The 22,714-nt window shown below is 47.8% G+C and overlaps 2 protein-coding genes across 2 annotated transcripts in view; both read left to right on the plus strand.

Annotated features, from left to right (window-relative positions):
- Nucleotides 1–706, plus strand: part of LOC311188074 (calpain-9-like) — a gene marked incomplete at both ends in the record, with an annotated part of 55,119 nt that extends 54,413 nt beyond the window's left edge. The window contains 1 exon segment of the mRNA XM_084259844.1: nt 590–706. Coding sequence (XP_084115970.1) covers nt 590–706 — 117 coding nt within the window.
- Nucleotides 707–1,034: 328 nt separating this feature from the next.
- The window catches only part of LOC311188075 (calpain-9-like), a gene marked incomplete at both ends in the record, with an annotated part of 47,637 nt that continues 25,957 nt past the window's right edge, over nt 1,035–22,714 (plus strand). The window contains 3 exon segments of the mRNA XM_084259845.1: nt 1,035–1,074; nt 20,365–20,534; nt 22,433–22,502. Coding sequence (XP_084115971.1) covers nt 1,035–1,074; nt 20,365–20,534; nt 22,433–22,502 — 280 coding nt within the window.

The raw sequence follows: 22,714 nt of genomic DNA on the forward strand, positions 1-22,714 counted from the left end.
GAAAAGTAGGTGAGGGGTAAAGAAATATGGACTTGGCTGAAGGTTATTGGCTCCTCACGGGGCACTTCATGATGATGAATGAAGAAGCTTCTCGTCAGATAATTGCAGTTTTGAATTTCCGTTGGTGCTGCCCCCTCCCCTGGAGAACCCCTTCTCTCTCTGCATCTCAGTTCCCAGCTGGCCCTTCAGCTCAGCCCAAGGTTGTTTGCATTTGCTGCATCTGTAAGTACCAGCCTCAAAGAAAAGAGTTTAGATAAGTTTGTTTTTGTTTTGTGCTCTTTAGGGTCTGAAATCAATTAAACTTTCCACCTCACTTCCAAAAGGACTTGAGAATCTTACTGCCACTTTGGGGTCCCATCCCAGGAAATGAAGAGGGGTGTGTTGGGGGGGGTGTTGCACGTGTGTTTAATCTTCATGTTTCCCTCTCTGACCCCTACCTTGTGCCTTCTTTAGAGATTCCTGGTTTAATAATTGAACCATCTCCCTAGAAGGCCGAATCCATGTCACCCATGCCAGTCACACTGCCCGGCTCTGAATTCTCAGGTTGAAACATACTTGCTGCTTCTTCCTTAACTCACTCCTGACACAGACCAGCGGCAACGGAAAGCTGGAGTTTGATGAATTCAAAGTGTTCTGGGACAAACTGAAGAAGTGGATGGTACGAAACCCTGCTGAGCTTGGCCTCGAGGGGATTGTACAGACCTAGAGCAGAAAGGGGCCTTTAGAGATCATGGTGTTGCAGGCAAGAGGATTAATTTTCAGAAAAGGCGCAAAAGAACAAACGATGAAATTCCAGGAGGGCTTGTGATACTTCTGGAGGCACCACGGTGCTTCCACCCCGAGGGAAAGCCCAAGGAAGCAACCTCCTTTGCAGGGCCCAACACAGCACTTGCTTCTTTGGGCCCTGGTGAGGACTCTCCCCTCCACACTGGCCACCCCCCACTACTGCACGGGCAGGCGTCCCCTCCCTGGGGCCCTCCTCCTCCATGCCTCTGCTCTCCTCCCCCAGAACCTTTTCTGACAAATCCGGCCCCATGTCCTCCTACGAGCTGCGGATCGCCCTGAAAGCCACAGGTAACAAAAGGCCCGGGGCCGGGTGCAGGCTGCCTGTGTGTCAGGTGCTGCCTGCAGACACCGCTTGCTTTGCTCTGGTTCCAGGAGGTGACGGGTTTTTGACCTGAGCAGACGCCTCTTAAGGGCAGAGCCGGAAGTCAGACCCAGAATTCGCTCAGTCACTTCAGGGCCCGCATTTTAAATCACTGTGCAATGTTGGCAGGATTTTTAAAAATATATCCACAGAAGATGAACTTAGTGTGACCCCCAGAGGCCTCGGAGCCTCGGACCAAGTTTTCTGCCCAAGCAGAGTTCCGTGGGACCCTTCGGCGGCAAGCCACAGTGCTGCCAGGCCTCTGATCTGCTTTCAGAGGGTGAGTGTGACCGACAGACAGGGCACGCCTGGGCTGTGGTTTGCAGTCAGCGGGCCGCTCACAGACTCACACACTCACAGACTCTGCCGTCAGCGGCCCTTCCCCCGGCTTGCTCACCAGCAGACTGAATCCTAACCGGATGGTTTGTACATAGTTCGTCCACTGCTCCCGGCAGGAAGGATGGGTTTGGGGTGCCTCTGGCCATGCCACGGCCATGGCAGGCTGAGCCTCTGGGGCTCCACTGTCCTTTGTAACCCACAGCCCCCACCAAGCTGTGTGGTGCTTCTCACAGAGCATGTTTCGGGGAAATGGCCCCCGGCTTCTGCCCACACCTGTGCTCTCGTTCCCTCCAGGGTAACCAAGCATCTGGAAAGCTCATCAGCTTTCAGGGGTATAGGGACAGAATTTACAAAATTAGGACCATTTGGTTCCTATGTGAGGGAGAAGACAAGAGATGAGTTTTAAGTGTGAGAAACAGTTGAGATGAGCCTGGTTTTCTTTGGGGTTGGTGACATGTTTCCAGAGGAAGAAAACCAAGTAGGGGACAAAAAATTGAACTTCTGAGAGGATGTGACCAAGTCTTTCCCATTCTGATTTGGGGAGAGAATGGGGTCGCCCTCCCCACCTTGTCCCCAGTGAGTGCAGCTGCAGCACTCTGGGCACCCACCCTGCAGGCTCCCAAAACTACTCAGGGGTGGGTCTTCTCTGTGTGGAGCTGGTACTGATCAGAGAGGGATACACTGGCTGCAATACTTTGACCATTTCCTGGCCAAGGAGTATGTAGGTTAAAATAAAATACAAGGGGGGAAAATCATTTCTAAGGAATTTGGTTAGAAATCAAAGCATTAACTCTTGGCTCTAGAAGGAATTTTACTTGGGGAAACCCCTTATTCCACCTGTGAGGAAACCCATGTATAGCCCACCCCACCAGCCTAAGCAGCACCCACCTTACATGCAGGCCTGTGGCCCCGCTGGTGTTTTCCCTCCCCCAAAAATGTGTGTGAATGAAGTCTGTACCTTGTCTTTCACTCTGGGCACTGGCAACTCCTTTGAAAAACAGGTTTCTAGAGCCTCCAACAGCTTTGGGTCCAAATGCCACTGAGAAATGTTCACTTACTATGGGTTCACTTACTATGGGCTAGAACCGCCAGATGCCCAGCAGGAGCAGCTAAATTGAGCTCAGGCAGGGAACTACGGGGAGGCTGGGGGAGAACGTGATGGGTCTCATCGACAGCAAGACCCAATATCATTGAAGTCTGGGCACAGCTGCCTCCCTCCTGGACACACTCCACCTGCTGCATTCAAACCCAGGACAGTTATCAAAAATAAAGTGGCAGGCCTAAATCTAACCATATCCATAATTATATTAAATATAAATAGACTAAACACTGTAATATAAAGGCAATGATTTTCAGACTGTATAAAAAAAGCAAGAGTCAATAGATACTATCTAAAAGAGGGACATATTTCATGTAAAAATATACAAATGATGAAAAGGGTATACCATGCAAACAGTCGCAATAAGAGTCAAGGTGGCTATACTACTATCAGGTAAGATAGACTTTAAGATAAAAAAAAAAGTTACTAGAGACAAGGAGGGGCATTTCATCATGATAAAAGTTAAATGCATTAGGAAGATAGAACAATTATAAATGTAATAGTACCTAATCGCAGAGTCTCAAAATTTAGGAAGCAAAAATGAATAAAATTAAAAGACAAAATAAACCATTTAACAATTACCATTGAATACTCCACTTTCAGTAGTTGATAGAACTACCCTGTAGATTGTCATTCAATATTCAGACAATTATACAATTTGGTTTTCTCATCCCCCTAAGCACATTTTAAAACAACCCAAACCAAATCTCAAGGTCTCATGAGCTAGCTGAGGAGCAATTTAAAGCCAATGCCATCCACTTGGTGTTGGAGCAAAAATTGGATGAAGATGTTGAAGCCTCAGTTGGAGGAAGTGGAGTTCTTCCCATCTTCAGAGTCTATGATTTCATTAAAAATTCTGAAAAGTATTCTCATAATAGTCTATGTGATTAAGGAAATTTTAAAAACAATCTCCTCTTCTGCTGACATTTTGAAGTAAAATGAGCTGGAAGCCTAAGGGTGGTGTTCCTCGTGGGATGGCAGGTTGCAGTGTGGACACCCCCTCTGTGAGCAGCACCTGTTCACCTGGGCAAGCTCCGCTCAGAAGGGTGACCCAACTTTCTGGAATGAAAGCTGCACAATGGGAGACACAGTGAAACGTGCGTATTTGATAGCAGTGCTTGACACATTGTAAGTCCGTGGGAAAAGACAATATAGAGGGAAAAAATTCTCTAATAGCACCAGAGTGGCCCCGGGCCACAGCCAAGAACATCACTCCTCCAGCCTGTTCCCTGGGGCGGCAGAGGTGACTCCCCCAGGCGTCTCCCCACAGGCCTGTTCCCAGACACAACAATTGCGGCCCTGTGGTCACATCTAAAGAGCCTGCACCCAACTCAGGGAGTGAAAATCTTTCCTCATAAGTCCTTACACTAAATCCCTCAGGCCTCAACAGGTGGGAGCCATGGGCCTAGACTGGAAACGCAGAAACTTCTCCTGGCTTCTTTCTCTGTCCTGTCCTGTGCAGGTGCACTGAGGGGCAGGGATTCAGAAAGTGCCAGTCATGTGACCGGTTGGCAGGAGTGCTGAGGTTACTGATGCCAGCTCAGTTCAGCGCACTGGATCATTTGTGATAACAAAGCACCGTTGTGCTGAGAGCCAAGACCTCCTGCCAAGTACCAGTTGGAGGGCTGTGCCCGTGCTGGCACTGCGGTGAATCAACAGTAGGCTGTGCTTGCTACTGAGGCCCTCCTGGGGCATTTTCTCAACCCACAGTGCCTTTCTGATGGGAGAAGGAGCTGGGGAAATGAAAGTGGGACTAGGGGGAGAAGGAGAGAGAGGGAGGGAGGAGTAAGAGGAGAAAGGGGGATGAGAAGGGAGAAAGAAAGAGACAGAGGGATGTCGAGGGAGAGAAAGACTCCCCTGGATGCCTGAATGACACTTGAAGATGGAAGAACTTAGCCCAGGGATGTTCCTGAGGATTATCCGTGCATCACCACGGAACTCTGCTGGGGGAAAGAGTCACTCTCTTGCCAAAGGAAGGGGAAAACCATCGCTAGGTAACTGAGCCATATGAAACAAATACATAATCATATTATGGAAATGACACTGGATTTGCAGTCCAGAATCCAGCATTCTCGTCTGGAATCTACCTCCAACCAGCAGGTGACCTTAACCCCGTCACCTCACCTGTCTGGGCTGCCTTGCCCTGGGCACTTATATGGCTGCTTCCTTAACTCCGGACCTCGAAGGCAAGGCAAGCTCTGGCTCCACGGGTCGGAGACAGGCAGTGGTGGGCCCGGCAAGCCTCAGAACTCATTGATGTGATTCCTAAGAGGGTTCTGAGAAGAATTAGACTGTCTAGACATGTCCTGGCTCCTAAAAACACTTTGTAGACAGTCCTTCCTTTCAGCATCTCAACATACAAAGCTCCTCTGTCTTCGAAACTCACTAGAACTCAACTTACCCATTTGGTTTCAACTTTCCTTATGGCGGTCCTTCTGGAAGCGGAAAATGTCCAAAGTTATGTTGAAGTTGATAGTAAAGGGGAAGGCAATGACACAACTGCTGCAGTGAAAGTCCCATTAGATGAACATTCCAACCCACGTGCAATAAGCAAGTTTGATTTCCCTCATCACTTGCAAGTTCTCCTTTTGCCTGATGGAGTCAGGCTGGCTTTTACACTAGCAAGGCTGCATGCCAAGAGGAGGGGGCTGCTGGAGACCAGCTCCAGCTAGATGTCGTGTCAGGGGTCCCCAAAAGGAGAGGACAGCATCGGTGAAAACTTGGGGGCCTGAGGGTGAGGAAGACACAGGCACTCATATTGGTGCAAGTCTCTCCTACTGAGGGTCTCAGCGGGTCTTTATTTATACAGTAAGGTGAGCGGTGAGATTACATCAACACAGGCATTGAATAGCACAAAGACAATCATTACATATTTTCTCATGAAACTATAGAGACTCCCTTGGTCTCCTAACAAAAGGGCATTTCTTTGGTTACCTTAAAAAACATCAAGACAAATAATTTTCTAGGTACAGGTCATATTCTAACATGATCAATTATTTCAGACAGCACATTTGGTGACAATTAATCATTCTATTAAACTTTCCTAGTTTTGGAGTGGGCGTGAAAGTCCTATTCTATATTGTATCACTGAAATCAGCCTATCTCCTAGCACTCAATTAACTTGGCTAATTTATCAATTACTTCAAAGTGGCCTGAGCAACTCATCAAATCTATGTTAGTTCTACTGAAGTCTAACTCTAAACTACAAATTTTAAATACTGAGAGAACAGCAAATAACTCAGTCTTTTGGGCCGAATTTCAGTCGTTTGAATGGACATTTGTTTGTCATTGATAATGAAAGCAGCCTTGCCATTGGAGGAACCGCCCGTAAACACCAAACCTGGCATACCTGCCTATTCTAAATGGGTTCTGCCATCTGCCGCATCAACACAAAACATAGGAGACTTTAGTGGGAAGGAACTTTAATACAACTAGAAAACAATGCAGAAAAGGCAAAGAATATAGTTTCTAAATCAAGCACCCAAAATTACCCGTCCCCTCGTGGGTAAAAGTTCACCCAAGCAGGATTGTCCCAGAGCAAGGCCCCAAAGCCTGCCACAAGTCTTAAGCATTTTCCAGTGGGGACCCACAGAAAAGGATCAGAAACAACCAGACAAGTCTGGAAGGAAAAGAGCAAAATCAAAATCAAGACAAAAACCGCCATTGTCACCTCCCCACGGGTCTCTCACCCACATCTGTCTCACTCAGTCCACGACCAAAAGGCAAGTGTAGTTTGTTCACGTGTCTCTTGGCTCCATGTGCCTCCTCCAGGTCTCCTTCTGGATCTCCATTGTGATTCCTTCCTTCTTTAGTCTCCTCTGCAGGTTCTTCTCTCCCTGCTCAGTTCCACCCTCCACTTGGGTGGGGCAGGAAACCTGGAACCTCCCCCTTTCCAGGGACCACCCTGTTACAAAATGAGAACAGGGAATTCTTGGCCAAAAAGTTCAATGCTCCTATGCCTTCCTTTAACAATGAACACAGCTACTAGAGAGGCATAGGGACAAACAACCTTCTTTGCTGTGACTGGTAAATGCAACCATTCCTATGGCCCTTTTTGCCACAAAATGCTGGTTGGCATGTGTGGGGTGGCTAAGATTATGAATTCCCATGGCTTGGTATAATCTAGCCTTAATAGTTGCTGATCGTTCAACACTGCATTTACATTTTGTAAGGCTTGTGCAGCTTCTGGTGTTAACTGCCTAGGGGAGTTTGGATTAGAATCACCTTTTAACACATCAAACAGTGGGCTTAAATCAGCAGTTGTCAGTTGCAAATGAGCTCTAATCTAATTTATGTCTCCAAGTAGTTTCTGGAAATCATTTGATGTTTGTAAAGATTTTGTTCGCAGTTGCAGTTTTTGTGGTAACACAGTTAAAGAACAAATGACCCTTCCCAAATAATTAATTGGTGGAGATGTTTGGATTTTTTCTGGTGCTACTACAAGTCCAAAACTCTGCAATAAAGCCACCAGACGCGTCAAGGCCTGATTTAACAGATCTACTTGGGCGTTACTGATTAGTATGTCGTCCATATAATGAACACAGTAAATGGAAGGATACTGATCCCTAAAGGATGACAGAACCATGTCTACATATTTTTGACATAAAGTCGGACTGTTTTTCATGCCTTGGGGAAGAACTGTCCATTCATATCCCTGAAATGGCCTCCTTAAATTTACAGAGGGGACACTAGATGCAAATCTTTCGCAGTCTTGGGGAGACAAAGGAATGATAAAGAAGCAATCTTGTAAATCAATAACAATAACATGATCATTTTTGGGGATGGCCACAGGCGATGGCAATTCTGGTTGTAAACTTCCCATATCTTGCATAGTAACAGTTATTGCTCTGAAGTCTTGAAACAGCCTCTCCATTTTCCTGATTTCTTTATCACAAATATAGGAGTGTTCCAAGGGCTGGTTGTAGGGCGAATATGTCACTTTTTTAGTTCCTGAATTAAAGTAGTTACAGTCTGAATCTTTTCTTCTATCAGGGGCCATTGCTCAACCCAAACTGGCTCATCACTCTTCCAGACAATTGGGTCGGCTGTAACCTTTGCAATGGCCCCCTTCATAAATTTGAATTGTACCCCAAACCTTGTTATGGCTCTCTTTGAGTCACCTCAATGGGAAACCCGCGTCCCTCCAGTCTCTTTCCTAGACCTTGATCTGGATGAAAACCCATTCGTAACATCTGAGCAGTAACTTCATCATTGGTGCTAAATAAAAGCACCCCCATCTGGCAGAGAATATCCCTCCCCCATAATGTCATAGGAAGAGATGGCACAACATAAGGTTGAAAAGTCCCAGATATTTCTCCATCATTCCAATTTAAAATTGGAGAGCTTTTAGCCACATTGTTTGCGGATCCTAAGCCGATCAGAGTAGCGGGTGTGGTCTTAGTAGGCCAGGCACTAGGCCAATCGTGTCCCGCTACACAAGTAACATCGGCGCCTGTATCTAGCAATCCTTCTGTTGCTTTTCCTCAAATTTTTATAATTTTGGTTGGTCTAGTGTCTTTGATTTGTTGGACCCAAAAAGCCACGTCACTGGATGCAAAACCTAAATCACTTGGCGTATTGGATGCAATTTTTTTTTAATTTATAAATTTATTTTTATATTCCCCATACAATTGCAACCCCCTGATTTTGACCCCAATCACTCCTTTCCCCTCCCCCCCCAAAGTGTGTCTCTGGTTCATCGTTGTTTGTTGATTTTGATTTTTTTCTTTCTTACAGTTATTCTTTTTCCTGATCCCTTATTTAGGTTTTCTAGATTCCTGTTATGAGTGAGACCATCTGTTATTTTTCTTTTTCTTTCTGGCTTATTTCGCTGAGCATGATCCCTTCTAGTGCCATCCATGTTGCTGCAAATTGCATGTGTTTATCTTTTTTGAATGCTGAGTAATATTCCATGGTGTATATGTACCACATCTTCTTGATCTAGTCATCTATTTTTGGGCATTTGGGTTGTTTCCAAAGCTTAGCTATTGTAAATAGTGCTGCTATAAACATAGGGGTGCAGGTGCTCTTTGGAATTAATGTTTCTGTGTCCTTTGGGTAAATACCTAGGAGTGGAATTGCTGGATCATATGGAAGCTCTATGTTTAGTAGGTCCAGAAATCTCCACACAGCTCTCCATAGTGGTTGGACCAGTTTGCACTTCCACCAACAGTGCAGGAGAGTTCCTTTTTCTCCACATCCTCGCCAACATTTGTTGTTGCTAGTTTTTGTAATATGTGCCATTCTCACTGGTGTGAGATGGTATCTCATTGTTGGATGCAATTTTATTGTCAATCGATACCACGGGCAACAAAAGCAATTGAGCAACTTTTTGTCCTGAGGCGAATTTGTATTGTTTTTCCTGGAGGCTCCAGTTATGACTTTTATTTCATTGGTGAAATATGAGTTAATAACAGCAGGTGATATTTTAATGCCTTGCAATGAAGTAGAGCCCCAGCCAAATACCAGCCCCACTGTATCAGGCGGGAGGGGCCTGAACACTCCCGTCACCACCGCAGTATATGATTGATCAGGAGGTAATGTCCTGTGGAGGTGGAAGGCCAGTCCAGGCCTACGCTGGTTGAGGTCGCGCGGGTGAGATCAGAGACTGCTTTCCACTCTGGCTGTTCAAGTCCCCAATTATTTGAGTGGCCTGGGTCGGGCCCCTCACCCAATTTCCCAACTGCAGGGAATTGTTTGAAAAACCAGTCGGGGTGGTGGCAGTAATAGGTTGTCCATGAGGTGGCAGTTAAGCGACATTTTTGTGGAATTTGGATTGACAGTGCTTTACCCCATGAAATCCTTTATTGCATGGAGGACAAAGACCTTTTGGAGGCATTACATTAAAAGTAGCCACACTGTTATTGGCTGCAAATGGATATTAACCTGTTGAAACAAGGTTGGTGGAGGCCCAGAGACTGATTTATTGGGGCAATTTGCTGAAGTGCCCCTGCTGTCCACAAGAAAAACAGGTAGCAAATGTTTTGGCACCACCATCGTTTGCTTGTTCGCCCTTTTATCTATGAATGGAGGCGAACCAGTGGCTGCTGGTCTGTCCCTCTAAGGCAGCCGCTATAGCCACTCCTTGATGGTAGGATGAGGTGACTTCTGAACAGACTCGAACTTATTCATTAAGGACATATTCACTAAGGTCGCCTGTTCTTTGAATTGGTCTTCTTAATGTCTGACAAGGGATCGAAGCATTTTCAAAAGCCAGCTGTTTTATTAGCATTTGAGCTGCCTCTTCATTATGAATAATTTTGTAGACAGCATCCATCAGCCGAGACAAAAAATATTGGTAAGTTTCCTCGGGCCCCTGTTTGCTATTACTAAGGCCAGAGGTTTTCATTTCACCGGCTGGTAACCGGGTCCATGCAAGAACTGCAGCCTCGCTCACAATACGGAAGGCTGCTGATGGATTCCAGATTTGAGCACTATTTTCATGCCAATCATCTTGGCCCATAACCATTTCAAGTGGAATTTCATCTTTTTTTCTTTTTTGCTTTCCTATTATGTTTGCTAGTCTCCTGCCTCCTCCTTATAGTTTGCATTCCACAGCAAAAAAAGGCCTCCAGGCAGAGTAGATCTTGCTGTCATTTGCCAGTCACAAGGAGTGAGAAATCGATTGGCCACTGATTCTATTAGCTGTTTAGTATAAGGGAAAGTAGCTCCATAATCATTGGTTGCCTTTTTTAATTCTTTAAAAGCTCAAAGGGGAGGGGCTCCCAATGAGTTTCCTCAAGTTGGCTATCAACATTAAGTACAGGAAAGCACCCAAAGGTAAAATCACCCTTCTCTTCTGCTTCTTTTATTGCATTTGCAAAGCCAGTTTTGGGGATTTTACAAATTAGATCACGGGATAATGTTTGTGGCCTCAATGTGGAGGAACTGAATATTACCAGAATAAGCCTTGAGATCTGTCTTTCCTTTGGCTAAGTCACTAACATAGCTGTTAACGATCTCAGCCAAGTCCAGGCTGGGGGGCAGTTCAGAATTTAGGCTGGTTTCGTAATTAGGAGCCGACGACCTCGCTAGGAGGTCTGCATTGGCTCGGGAACTATTTTCTAACCTTTGAAAAACAATTTCATCATCTGAAAAGTCCTGATCACTTTCTTCAACACTATAGACTATTTTTTCTTTCACTTTTGGTTTTGCGTCTTTTGTTTCGCCTTCAGCCAGGCTTAGCTGGTCTACTTGTTCAGGCAATTGTTTGGATAATACAGGGCTGTCAGCCGCGGGCATCTTGGATGCCCTCTAAGGTTACAGAGACACCAGGCATGGACAGCCGTGACTCCCTGAGTTTCTTATTTGTTTTTTCCACTTCAGACCCTTGATCTAGCATGTCTTGTAGTAACCCCCACAGTGAAAACGCATCTATGGGGACATTTTTGTGTCCGTGGAGAGTATAATAGGTTGTCATTTCCTCTCCTACTCTGGTCCAGGTTTTTGCATCCAGAGTTCCATCCCTTGGAAACCAAGGACAGCACATCTCAACAAAATTTAGGGAGCTAGCCAATTGTGCATGAGAGGTCTTCACGCCTCTCGTAGCAAGTGTATGCTTAATGATATCAATAAAGAGTCCTCTTTCCTTAGACTCAGGATGGCCCATAACTTCTCAATAGATAAGACACCCACTCGACTTCTCTGTTCTGAATTACTGCTCCGGTACACACCTCACCCGCGAGCAGAGCCTAACCATCCCCGAAAAGGAAAGAAACTTACCTCTCAGGTCCCTGTTTGGCAGCCACCTGCTGGAGGCCAGATCCAGCAGAATGTCGTGTCAGGGACCTCAGAAAGGAGAGGACAGCGTCGGCGAAATCTTGGGGGGCTGAGGGGAAGTGGAAATGAGGCAGACACAGACACCTTCTCTCGTGCAAGTATCTCCTGCTGAGGGTCTCAGCGGGTCTTTATTTATACCTTAAGGCGATCGGTGAGATTACATCAACACAAGCATCGAAGCAGGACAAAGACAATCAACACATGTTTTCTCATGAACATCTAGAGACTCCCTTGGTCTCCTATCAAAAGGGCATTTCTTTGGTTACCTGAAGAAAAACATCAGGGACAACTGGTTTCCTAGGTACAGCTCATTCTCTAACATGATCAGTTATTTAAGACAGCACAACATTTGGTGACAATTAAGCACTCTACTGACCTTTCCTAGTGTCAGAGTGGGCGTGAAAGTCCTATTCTAGATTTTGTTACTAAAATCAGCCTATGTCCTTAGCACTCAATTAACTTGGCTAATTTATCAATTACTTCAAAGTGGCCTAAAGCAACTCATCAAATCTATGTTAGTTCTACTGAAGTCTAACTCTAAACTAGAAATCCCTAACCTCCACATGGCCTGTGAACTATTGACCTTTCGCATACACCAGGGACTGCCGCAAACACGTGCTCCCTGAGTTAGGCTACGGTTTCCAACCACAGCTGGTTCTCCATAGTTCTCAGGGCTAATATGTTTCTTTCCTCTCTGTACCTTCTAGCATTTTTTACTTTCTTTGATAATGATTCATGCGTAAGAACAATAACCCTCTTTTTGGGAGTACAGGAAATCCCCTCTTCTCGGGGGTTTCCCCAATGCCTGGACCTTGTCAAGAGACAGCCTGGGTAGCGCAGCCTGCCCCAGAAACTCCACTTAGGTGAGTATCAGATTAGTCACATTCAGAAACAGAAGTGAGAATGTGGTTCCCAGAAGCAGAGGGAAAAGAGGGATGGACAGTTACTGCTTAACGGCTAGGGTTTCAGAAGAGAGGTGCTGTAGGGGCAGGAAGACCACAGAGCAGGTTTTCTGATCCAGCAGACCGGGTAAAGGAGGAGTCAGAGTCCTCAGTGGCTTTTGCAGGTCTTTTATTTAGATTTACCAGGCACATGGCAGGCAGGGGTGCTGGGGGGCCGGGAGGTTGGCAGTCCTCCCAGCCCCCAGCAAGTCCTCACTCTATCGGGGTTCTCTCTGGCATTCTCTCTGCTTCTCTTCTTCTCAGCTTCTGTTTGTTCTTGGCTTCTGGTGTCCCCGTGACAGCACCCTTAAAAGCAGTCTTAGCCTGGTGAATCCCATCTACCTATGCCCACACCCTACTCCAGGTGCCCGCCATCAGGCATGCATTCAGGACCACAGGGTTCCCTCATCCATCCTGATGGCCGGAGGGCAGAAAAGCCTGACATTTTTCCTTACCCTACAGTCCATCCCCTCTGGGTTTTCTGCCATATAGTCTTTATCAGTCTCTATATACAAGTCATAAATACATGTCTCTTGGCAATATGGACACTGCAGCCATGGCCCACGAAAGTAAATGAAAAACATCACAATATAGCAAAATACAACCGAACACAAGTAAGTCCAGGCAGGGCACCAACCTAGTGGAAAAAGACAATTATTGTTACCAGCAGATGATCTACCACACTGCTGCCAAAGGCATTGCTCATACAAGGGAGGGGCAATCACTCAGACATCTGTCACACGCCAGGAGCCGTCAGGCTTCCTGACCTTCTCTGGCTATAGTGTCGGCTACAAGGCACACACCACATCCACCCCAACGATGCACTCACTCCTGGATTGGGGATTCTCTACTCTTTGGGGGTAATCCACCAACCCTCAGGGTTTCTGTCTGCAGTCGCTCCAACAGTCGGCTTTCATAGCCACCAATGCGACACACAGACCCCTGCACTCAGGCCAACCCACTGCACAAGCACATGGGTCGGGGATCCAAACTCTACATGCAGCCTCTCTTGGGTCCCTTTTTGGCTTGGGCTCCACCCCAAGCCACGTTCCCTACCCTTCCCCCAGGCCGGGTTCCTCAGCTCCTCACCCTCCCTCGAGAATGAGCAGGGCATCACCCACAGATGATTTTCTGAGACTCACTGGCCTTCCTCAGCTTACTTAGTGCTTAACAGCCACTCAGGGCTTCCCAAACTTAGCATCAGCACCAGCTTTCACCTTCTCATTTGGCTTTTCTCCTCTGCCTAGCTGCTGGGCATACACAGGCTGCTTTTTGCCATCAAGGTCTATTGGCCACTCCCATATTCCCATCTCCTAGGGTTTACAAATGATAGCATCTGTAGGGGTCAGGAATGGCCATGGTGCAGGTTTTCTAGGATCCCATGCAGACTGGGTAAAGGAGGAGTCCTGGAGCCCTCAGGGGTTTTGCAGGTCTTTTTTGGGGTTCACCAGGCCTATGGTAGGCAGGGGGGCTGGGAGGCAGGAGGCTGGCAGGCCTCCCAGCCCCCAGCAGGTCTTCACTCTATCTGGGCTCTCTGGCCTTCTCTGCTTCTCTCTCGGCTTCTCTTTCGGCTTCTATTGGCGTCCCCGTGACGCCGCCCTAAAAAGCCTAGTCTCAGCGCAGTTGTACCCACTTCAGGTGCCCGCCATCACGCATGCATTCAGGATACAGGGTTCCCTCATCCATCCTGATGGCGGGAGGGCAGAAAAGCCTGATACCTTTTACCTTACCCTACAGCATCCTCCCCCAGGGTCCCAAAAACTTAACCTGCCAAGGTTCCTCTGCCTTCTGGCGGGATTGTCAGTTCATCAGTCCAAGTCCATTAGGCCTCTCCCTGCATCAGCACTGGTGAGCTCCAAATCGTAGTCCTCTCTTCCCTGATGACTCTTGCTGCCTCGGGGGTCATTGGCTGGTTCTCTCGGGCGTCTCCTCCATGCCAGGTCACATCCCACAGCTCCCGGACCATGTCCATCTCCTGTGCCACCATGACGCCTCCAGCTTGTCACAGGCAAACACAGTCTGTTACTCCTCAGTCCCTCCAGGTCTTTGGTGGACTCCATACCCATCTGCATGGATCATCTTGCTGACTTATGCCAATTGTAGGGGCAGGAAGACCACAGTGCAGGTTTTCTGATCCAGCAGACCGGGTAAAGGAGGAGTCAGAGTCCTCAGTGGCTTTTGCAGGTCTTTATTTAGATTTACCAGGCACATGGCAGGCAGGGATGCTGGGGGGCCGGAAGGCTGGTAGTCCTCCCAGCCCCCAGCAAGTCCTCACTCTATCGGGGTTCTCTCTGGCATTCTCTCTGCTTCTCTTCTTCTCTCAGGTTCTGTTTGTTCTCGGCTTCTTCGGGCGTCCCCGTGACGCCACCCTTAAAAGCCCAGTCTTAGCCCAGGTGTATCCCATCTACCTATGCCCACACCCTACTCTAGGTGCCCGCCATCAGGCATGCATTCAGGACCTCAAGGATCCATCATCTATCCTGATGGTGGGAGGGCAGAAAAGCCTGACATTTTTCCATACCCTACAGATGCCCAGCTCGCCTCATCCACACATTTATAACCAAATTACACCTAAGCCAAGGCAGCAGGCTGCGTGCCCACGGAGAGGTCGGGGTCAAAAAGACGTGGTCTGTCCACACAACAACACTATTCAGCCACGTGGAGAGACAAACTATTACCATTGACAACCAAATGCATGGAATTAGAGGGACTCCTATTGTAACAGGGTGGTCCCCAGGAAAAGGGGGGGGTCCAGGTTCTCTGCCCCAGACCAGGAGGGAGGAGCTGTGCAGGGAGGAGGGGAAGCTGCAGAGGAGACTGGAGGAGGAAGGAAGCAGGATGGAAACAGGAGGAGGCCTGGAGGAGGCACGTAGAGCAGAGAGAGAGGTGAAGAGGCTGCCCTTGCTTCCTGGTCCTGGACAGGTTGAAACAGATGGTGGGAAGAGACCTGGGGTGCAGTGACAGTGGCAGCTTTTTAAAAAAGAAAAAGATTTATTTATTTATACAAGAACCGGGGTACAGGCAAGATGCAGGGGAGGGTGAGAGAATTCACCAGAGACAGAGTGGGGAACAGAAGAGGCAGAGAGACTGAGATACACTGCTGAGGGGAGCAGCGGGTGAGACAGGAGAGGTCTGCTCGCCGGCGGGGGGACACACGCCGGCTGGCGGGATCGAACCAGCACTGCAGGGGCTGCGGACAACTTCATAATGTGGCGCTCATCCGCCTGCACTACCAAGGAAGCCCCAACAGTGGCAGCTTTTATCTTGATTTGAATGTTGCTCTTTTCCTCCCAGACTTGTCTGGCTTTTGCTGACCCTTTCCTATGGGTACCCACCGGAGGTGCCTTAGACTGAGGCAGGCTCTCAAGACCCCAATACACAGCGGGCAAAAGAGCCCCGTAGCCACTTCTCAGAGAAGAGACCCCATCGCTGTAGACATGTGCGGACACTTGGGGACATCATTATTATTGGAAGAATAAAATGAAACGCAGGGATGAGCCTAAGCGTTGTGAGATGGTCCAAGAAAGAACATTCCATGACTCCAGAAATGCAGCAGCAGGTGGACCCAATTGACAAGAGCTGAGCTGAAGTAGCTACCAGGTGGGGCCACTGAGCAGACCCCACGCACCTCCCAGTGTGAAGACAGGGGTGGGAAACAAGGATGCCAAGGCCAGAAGGACAGGAGGGGGCACCAACCCCGCCCACCAGGGAGGAACCCACATGGCAGACCTGTCCAGTCTCCCTGCTGCTCCCCTCAGCAGTGTATTCAGGCAATTCACCTGTTCTGCCGAAGACCAGCTTTCAGCAAAATGTCAGGTCAGATGTCCCTGAAAGGATGAGAAGGCCTAGGCCAAACTTCTTTAAGGGCTGAAGGGAAGGGGAGTGAGGCAGACACAAAACACTCTTATTTTGGTGTAAGCATCTCCTGCTGAGGGTCTCAGCGGGTCTTTATACTTTAAGGCAAGGGATGGGATTACATCATCATATGCATAGAAGCAAAACAAAACAATCAGTACATTCCTTTCCCATAGACATTTTGTCCCCTATGTGTTCTTAAGAAAAGAAATGACCTTAGGGCCTCCCCGGTGACTCAGCGATTGAGCGCTGGGCTGCGAAGCTGCCCGCAGCCTCTGCAGTGCCGGTTCGGTCCCCGGCTGCTCCCCGGCCACCGCAGGAGGGTCCCACATGGCGCGCAGACCTCTCCTGCCGCCCGCTGCTCCCCTCAGCAGTGTACTTCGGTCCTTCTGCCTGCTCTGCTCCCCGCTCTGGCTCTGGTGAATTCTCTCACTCTCCCGCGCTTCTGACTGTACCCAGTGCTTGTATAAATAAATAAATAAATAAAATAAATCTTAAAAAAAAAAAAAGAAAAGAAATGACTTTAAAAGTTAATAGATAACTAAAACTTAGATACATTATTTCAGCCTAAATAACTACCTAGGTCATCTAACAGTCCTTGGTGGTGCCCTGTCGCCAAGGCTACACTATCAGGAGACTCCTCTATCTATATGGCTTACAGCCAGAGACCAGTTGCTTTCCAGGAATCAGTTATTAGAACTTTTTTCTATTACTTAGAGACTCCTGGCGTAATCCACTTCATGATTCATTACAAGGCTTCTCTACGGAACTTCCATATGAGGAATATTATTATGACCAGCTCTGGGTTGTTTATAAGACATGCCCTTGCGAAGTAATTACTTCCCATTGTCAAGTGGGCCAAATTATTCAGTGTTTAATTTGTAAGCAAGTAATTTTCCATGCCATGTACTTACAATATTCTTATAATTCATTGCCCAATGTATATTCCATGAGTTTTTTTCTTTTTATGACCAAGAACAAAAAAAAAAAGTATGTTTAATCTTCAGCCCCATGGTGTGAGGCACAAGAAATCCTCAGCCCCACAGTGTGAGGCTCTTTAAACTTCAGCCCCACAGCGTGAGACCCTTTTCTTAGCAGCTTGCCAGTGTCTTACCTGGCTGGGGCAGCTAGGCCCCCTGCAGCATTTCCCCCTTTTTTTTGTTTTTGGTCATCATTTGCATAATTTTTAACTCAATTTGTAATTGTCTAATAGCACAGAAAAGTAATTTGATAAACAATGGGAAGAGAAGTAGCGTAAGCATGGTGACAAACAAAATGATACCAATAGTAATAAATGATGGGAACCAGGCGGCCTTAGTGGTATAGTGCTGCAAAGAAGCCAGGAAGGAATCAGCAACCTCAGCAGGAGTGGAGGAGGAGACATGAGCTAAGCTAATTGCCTTGATGTCTTCCTGCAAAGCGGTAAGGTCCAGGGAAACATTTGTGTTATCCCATACACCCAACAAATGATTTTTGACATTGTTCCAAGGAATAGAAGAGGAATTATAAACATGTGCAGTAACACAGATCCATTTATAATCAGAGTGACATTTAGTGGTCAAGTGAGTTTTGATATGCTGCATTTGATTACCAACATATAATATAGTTTCTTCAAGGATATTCAAACGAGCCTCAAATTTTTTATCAATGCCATCTTGGACAATTAAAGCATATGTGATGTTACAAGATAATTGATTAACATGTGAGGCAGTATGAACTTGTTGTACAAGGGCAGTAGTAGAAACAGCAACAGAACTAATAATGGCAATAAGTGCTGTAATACCCGGTAAAGCGCCGCTCCAAACCTTTGAGAGCGATGCAGGCCCCGTTCAATAAGTTGGAGAGCATAAGCTCCAGTGTCATCATACCATGGCTGCTTTAGATGCACAGGAAGAACAACATAAGGAGGCTGATGTAAAATAATACATATCATACTAGACCATGAACTAACAGGAGTGATACAATTGGTTAGGATGTAACCTGTACAATTGACGTGAAAGGCATGGTGATGACAAGTAATTGTCAAACATCCAGGGGCCCTCAACAAGAAGGGCGTGTGGAGGGCCTACACAGACCCTTTTGATGGAAGAGTGAATAGAATGTCCTGGTCGTTGAAAGAAGTCAGTTGATGTAGCGGCCAACAGGTGAAACAAATCAGGATATGCATGAGTCCCATTGGAAGCCTTGAAGAAGTAGGTGGAAGCAATCCATCCAGTTGAATACTATCGGGTGATGGGTTCCAAAGATGGAAGGAGGTGATCCGACCGGTTGTAAATGGCAGAGCCCTGTTGGTAAAACTTAGAATTTTTGAGACATTGGTGGTGGAGGCATCTGCTCCAGGCTCTGAGAAGTTATAAACAGAAAGATTAGTCTGATAAGGCTGGTAGTGAATTCCTGCTGAGGGAATCATGCAATTATGCCAAAGGGGAAATCTGTGATCATTGTCAGTAGTTTTTTAGGAATCATCCAGGTTGTTAACTTTTTTTTTTTTTTTTATAGAGGCATGCTTTATTTATTTGTTTGCTGGTTTGTTTTGTTTTGTTTTGTTTATACATGCACTGGGTACAGTCAGAAGCGCGGGAGGGTGAGAGAATTCACCAGAGCCAGAGCGGGGAGCAGAGCAGGCAGAAGGACCGAAGTACACTGCTGAGGGGAGCAGCGGGCGGCAGGAGAGGTCTGCACGCCATGTGGGACCCTCCGCCGGTGGCCGGGGAGCAGCCGGGGATCGAACCGGCGCCGCAGAGGCCGCGGGCAGCTTCGCAACCCAGCGCTCAACCGCTGTGCCACTGGGGAGGCCCCCAGGTTGTTAACTTTTTATCTCACTGAGAACAAGCATATTTTAAAACATAAAAGAACACTTTTATTTTGAGAACAGGAGAAGAGGCAAATTTTTACAGTCTGCCTGTTTTGAGGCTTTTATTAAAATCTGAGGTTTAGAATTTAGCTCAAAAATGTCTCTATTATTATTTCATATTTTACCAGGTTAATTAGTTTTAACATGAAACTTAACCTTTTGCAGGAAACTTAACCAATTTACAATTAAGTAACTTTAAAAACTTTTATTCAACCAATAAGCATTTTGCACAGCTTGTTAGGCAGTCCAAAGTAACTCAGTAATTTTTACCTTAGACAATGTAGACTTTAAAATAAAAAAAAAACACAGGGAAATAGAACCTTTTTTTCTAGAATGAACCAAAATAGTTTTTTTTTTTTTAAAGATTTATCCATTTATCTATACAAGCACTGGGTACAGTCAGAAGCGCGGGAGGGTGAGAGAATTCACCAGAGCCAGAGCAGGGTACAGAACAGGCAGACTGAAGAACAACACCACTGAGGGGAGCGGCGGGCGGCAGGAGAGGTCTGCGCACCATGTGGGACCCTCACCAGTGGCCAGGGATTGAACTGGTGCTGCAGAGGCTGCAGGCAGCCTTGCAGCCCAGCGCTCAACCACTGCGCCACCAGGGGAGGCCAACCAAAATAGTTTTTTAAGGTGGACAATGGAAGAGTCCAGTTCCCCACAGCAGGAAGGCAGTAGAGACCTGCCAGTGATCTCAACACCAGAGAAAAAGTCCAGGCAGCTGCTTGTTGAGACCAGGGGCAGCCCCCACCCATCCGCTGCAGTGGGTTTATACTATTTTAATAAAAACCTTTCAGTCATATTATAGTCATATACAGTCATGTAGTCATCTAAAACCATTTTCTATCACCTTAATAATTGTGAATGAACTTGGAGTACTATTACTTAAAAATTTCTTATTTATTTATTTAAAAAGAACAAATGGCAAAACTGTAGTGGGGGAAACCTCCAGTGAGGGGAACGTAGCCTCCTCCCCAAAAAATTAACAGGAAAAGCTTGAAGCATTTTTTTTATTTATTTATAAGATCATGTCACATTATCTCTTACTTGTTTTTGAATTTTTATTTTTATATCCTAATAATCTCAGCCCATCCGGGCTGGAAATCAGTTTGGATTTTGGAATGGTTTCATAATTAGGAGCCTATGCCCTCGCTAGTAGGTCTGCATTGGCTGGGGAAAAATATTTCATCATCTGAAGAGTCCTGATCACATTCTTCAACACTGTTGACTATTTTTTCTTTCACTTTTGGTTTTGCCTCTTTTGTTTCGCCTTCAGCCAGGCTTAGTTGGGAACTCTTGGGGCCCGGGACCTGGTAGAGGTAAGGTATGGCTGCTGGCTGCTCCCCAGCTCCCAAGGACGCTCGCATCATCCATTCCTCAGGCCAGAGCTTCGAGCAGTTGAGGCAGGAGTGCCTGCGGAAGGGCACGCTGTTTGAGGACGCAGACTTCCAGGCCAACAGCTCCTCTCTCTACCACAGCGAGGAGCCCCAGAGCCCCGTCGTGTGGAAACGGCCAGGGGTGAGTGCAGCCAGAAGGTTGGGGTGGCAGAAAGGGGGCTTGCCAGGAGGATCCAAGGACCCTGGAGAGGGCAGCAGGAGAGGAGGGAGCAGGAGGGGAGGCAGAACATAAACCCGAACCAGGCCGGCTTCCCAGAGGAGGCCATGCAGAGTGATGGCTGGGAATGACGCAGGGAGCACATAACAGCTGGCTGGGCTGGGGGTACTCTAAGGGGGACTCCAGGGCATCTGCTGCATCCAGCCCCCAGCAGTCTCACTCCCACGGAGGTCAGGAATCGAGTCTGATAGTGTCTTGGTAGTCAGGGAGTGGAGGTCAAGGCTATTCAGGATGAGTTGGGCCAGTCCCAAGCAACAGGTCCCACCCAAGGGGAGAGGGTGGGGGGCAGCCCCAGCCACCACTCCAGGAGGGTGTTCACCTGGGTGATGTATGTAAAGTGCTCAGCAGCTTCTGCTCAGAGCCCAGGGTGCACAGTGTGGACCGGGGCTCACGAAGCAAGCGTGCAGTGTCGCCATGATGGGGGGTGCATAGGAAGCAAGGGGCTGCCCAACACATCCTGTTTTCCCTTCCCGCAGTACCCATGAGCCAGTGTCCATGCCCCCCCACCCCTAACAATAGGAGGTGATGTTCCCAAGAGACATCAGCTGCTGCCTGGGACAAGGAGTCAGTACTTGCTGTGCTGGGTTAGTCAGGGCTCAGCCTCTGACTGGGTGGTGTTGGCTGCCTTCCCTCGGGTGGGGACCCACCTGGGAGAGCCCCCAGGGGTAGGCTGGGACGGCAAGGAACGGAGTGCAGGGAGGGCCGGGACGCAGCTGAGACCCTGCCACCCATCTGTCTAGTGACTGGTCACACCAGTTACACCACTGACTCCCCCACCTCAGTCTCCTCCCTGTGAAGCTGAGACACTAGTGCCCATGGTAGACACGGCGCCCTGCTGCGGTTACTGGCATCACCACCATTTGCTCTGCATCTCACCTTTTGAAGGGCACTGGGTGCCCCACGTCTGCCTTCATGCTGTCTCCTGTCATAAAAATAATGAAGATGTTTTAAATACATAGCCTGTCTATTTAAAATACACACACGATTCTGGAACTTCAGGACAGAGTTCAAGATGCACATGAGTTCTTTTTACAGTGGTAATCTCTTTATTACTATTTCCCGATGGGTGTGTGTGTGTGTGTGTGTGAGTGTGTGTGTGTGTACTGACCTATTTACCAGTCCACCTGAATCATGTCTAAACTGCTTCTGGTCATCTAGTATTTTCCTAAACCTGACAAGGCTATCACTGAGTGCCTCAGGCTTTCTCCTGAAAAATTCTAGTTACTTCCTTCCCTCCTGCTTACCTCCCTGCCTCCACTCTTAGACCATCAAGCCACCAGCTACTGCCTGTGGGACTCATGCCATCCCCTGCTCAGTGCCCTCTCTGGGGTCAGCACTGCATAGCAACAAGGCATGGATTCCTCCAAAGGCCTCGTCCTACCATGGCCTCCCCTTGTCCCGCCACCACAACACACTGTGACCATCACTCAGAATGCTGGGCATGGTGTAGGAAGCTGAGGAACAATGGGGTTCTCACAGGCAAGCCAGTGCCAGCCTCACAGAAGACGGGCTCTGAAGGGGGCGTCACAGGCAACAACAGCACCGATGGTTTCATTAAAACAGTATGAGTTGGAAAGAAGACACCAAGTGTGCTTGGAGGGGATGAAAGCCTCCTAGGGAGGGTCCATGAGCTTGAGACCAAGTTCCCCAAGCAGAGAAGAGGCTCCCTGCAGTGACCGGCATGTAGGCAGAGGGGTGAAGGGGCCAAGTGATGGAATAAAGTGTTCTGCTGCAAGAAAGGAGAGCCGGCCAGGAAGGGGTGGGAGGGCCAGGCCTCACTGACGATGCCCTCATTCTTCCAGGAAATAGTGAAAAACCCAGAATTCATTCTCGGAGGGGCCACCAGGACTGACATCCGCCAAGGGGATCTTGGTGAGTGAGAAGGTCGCGCACGGAGAGCTGGTGGTTGGACAGATGCTCCTGGGGGTCTGAGCTGCCGCCAAGGCTCAAGCAGAACAGGTCCCCAGCCACTCCCTGCACAGGGATTAGGGAACATGACTGCTCCCGTCTTCTGCTTCCCCCTCCTCCCCAGTTGGCCTCCTGCTCTGCTGAATGGGAGCCAGAGGACTCCACATCCCTGGCGC

This window comes from Talpa europaea, assembly GCF_964194135.1.
Source record: "Talpa europaea genome assembly, contig: HAP1_SCAFFOLD_159, whole genome shotgun sequence".
Taxonomy (NCBI): Eukaryota; Metazoa; Chordata; class Mammalia; order Eulipotyphla; family Talpidae; genus Talpa; species Talpa europaea.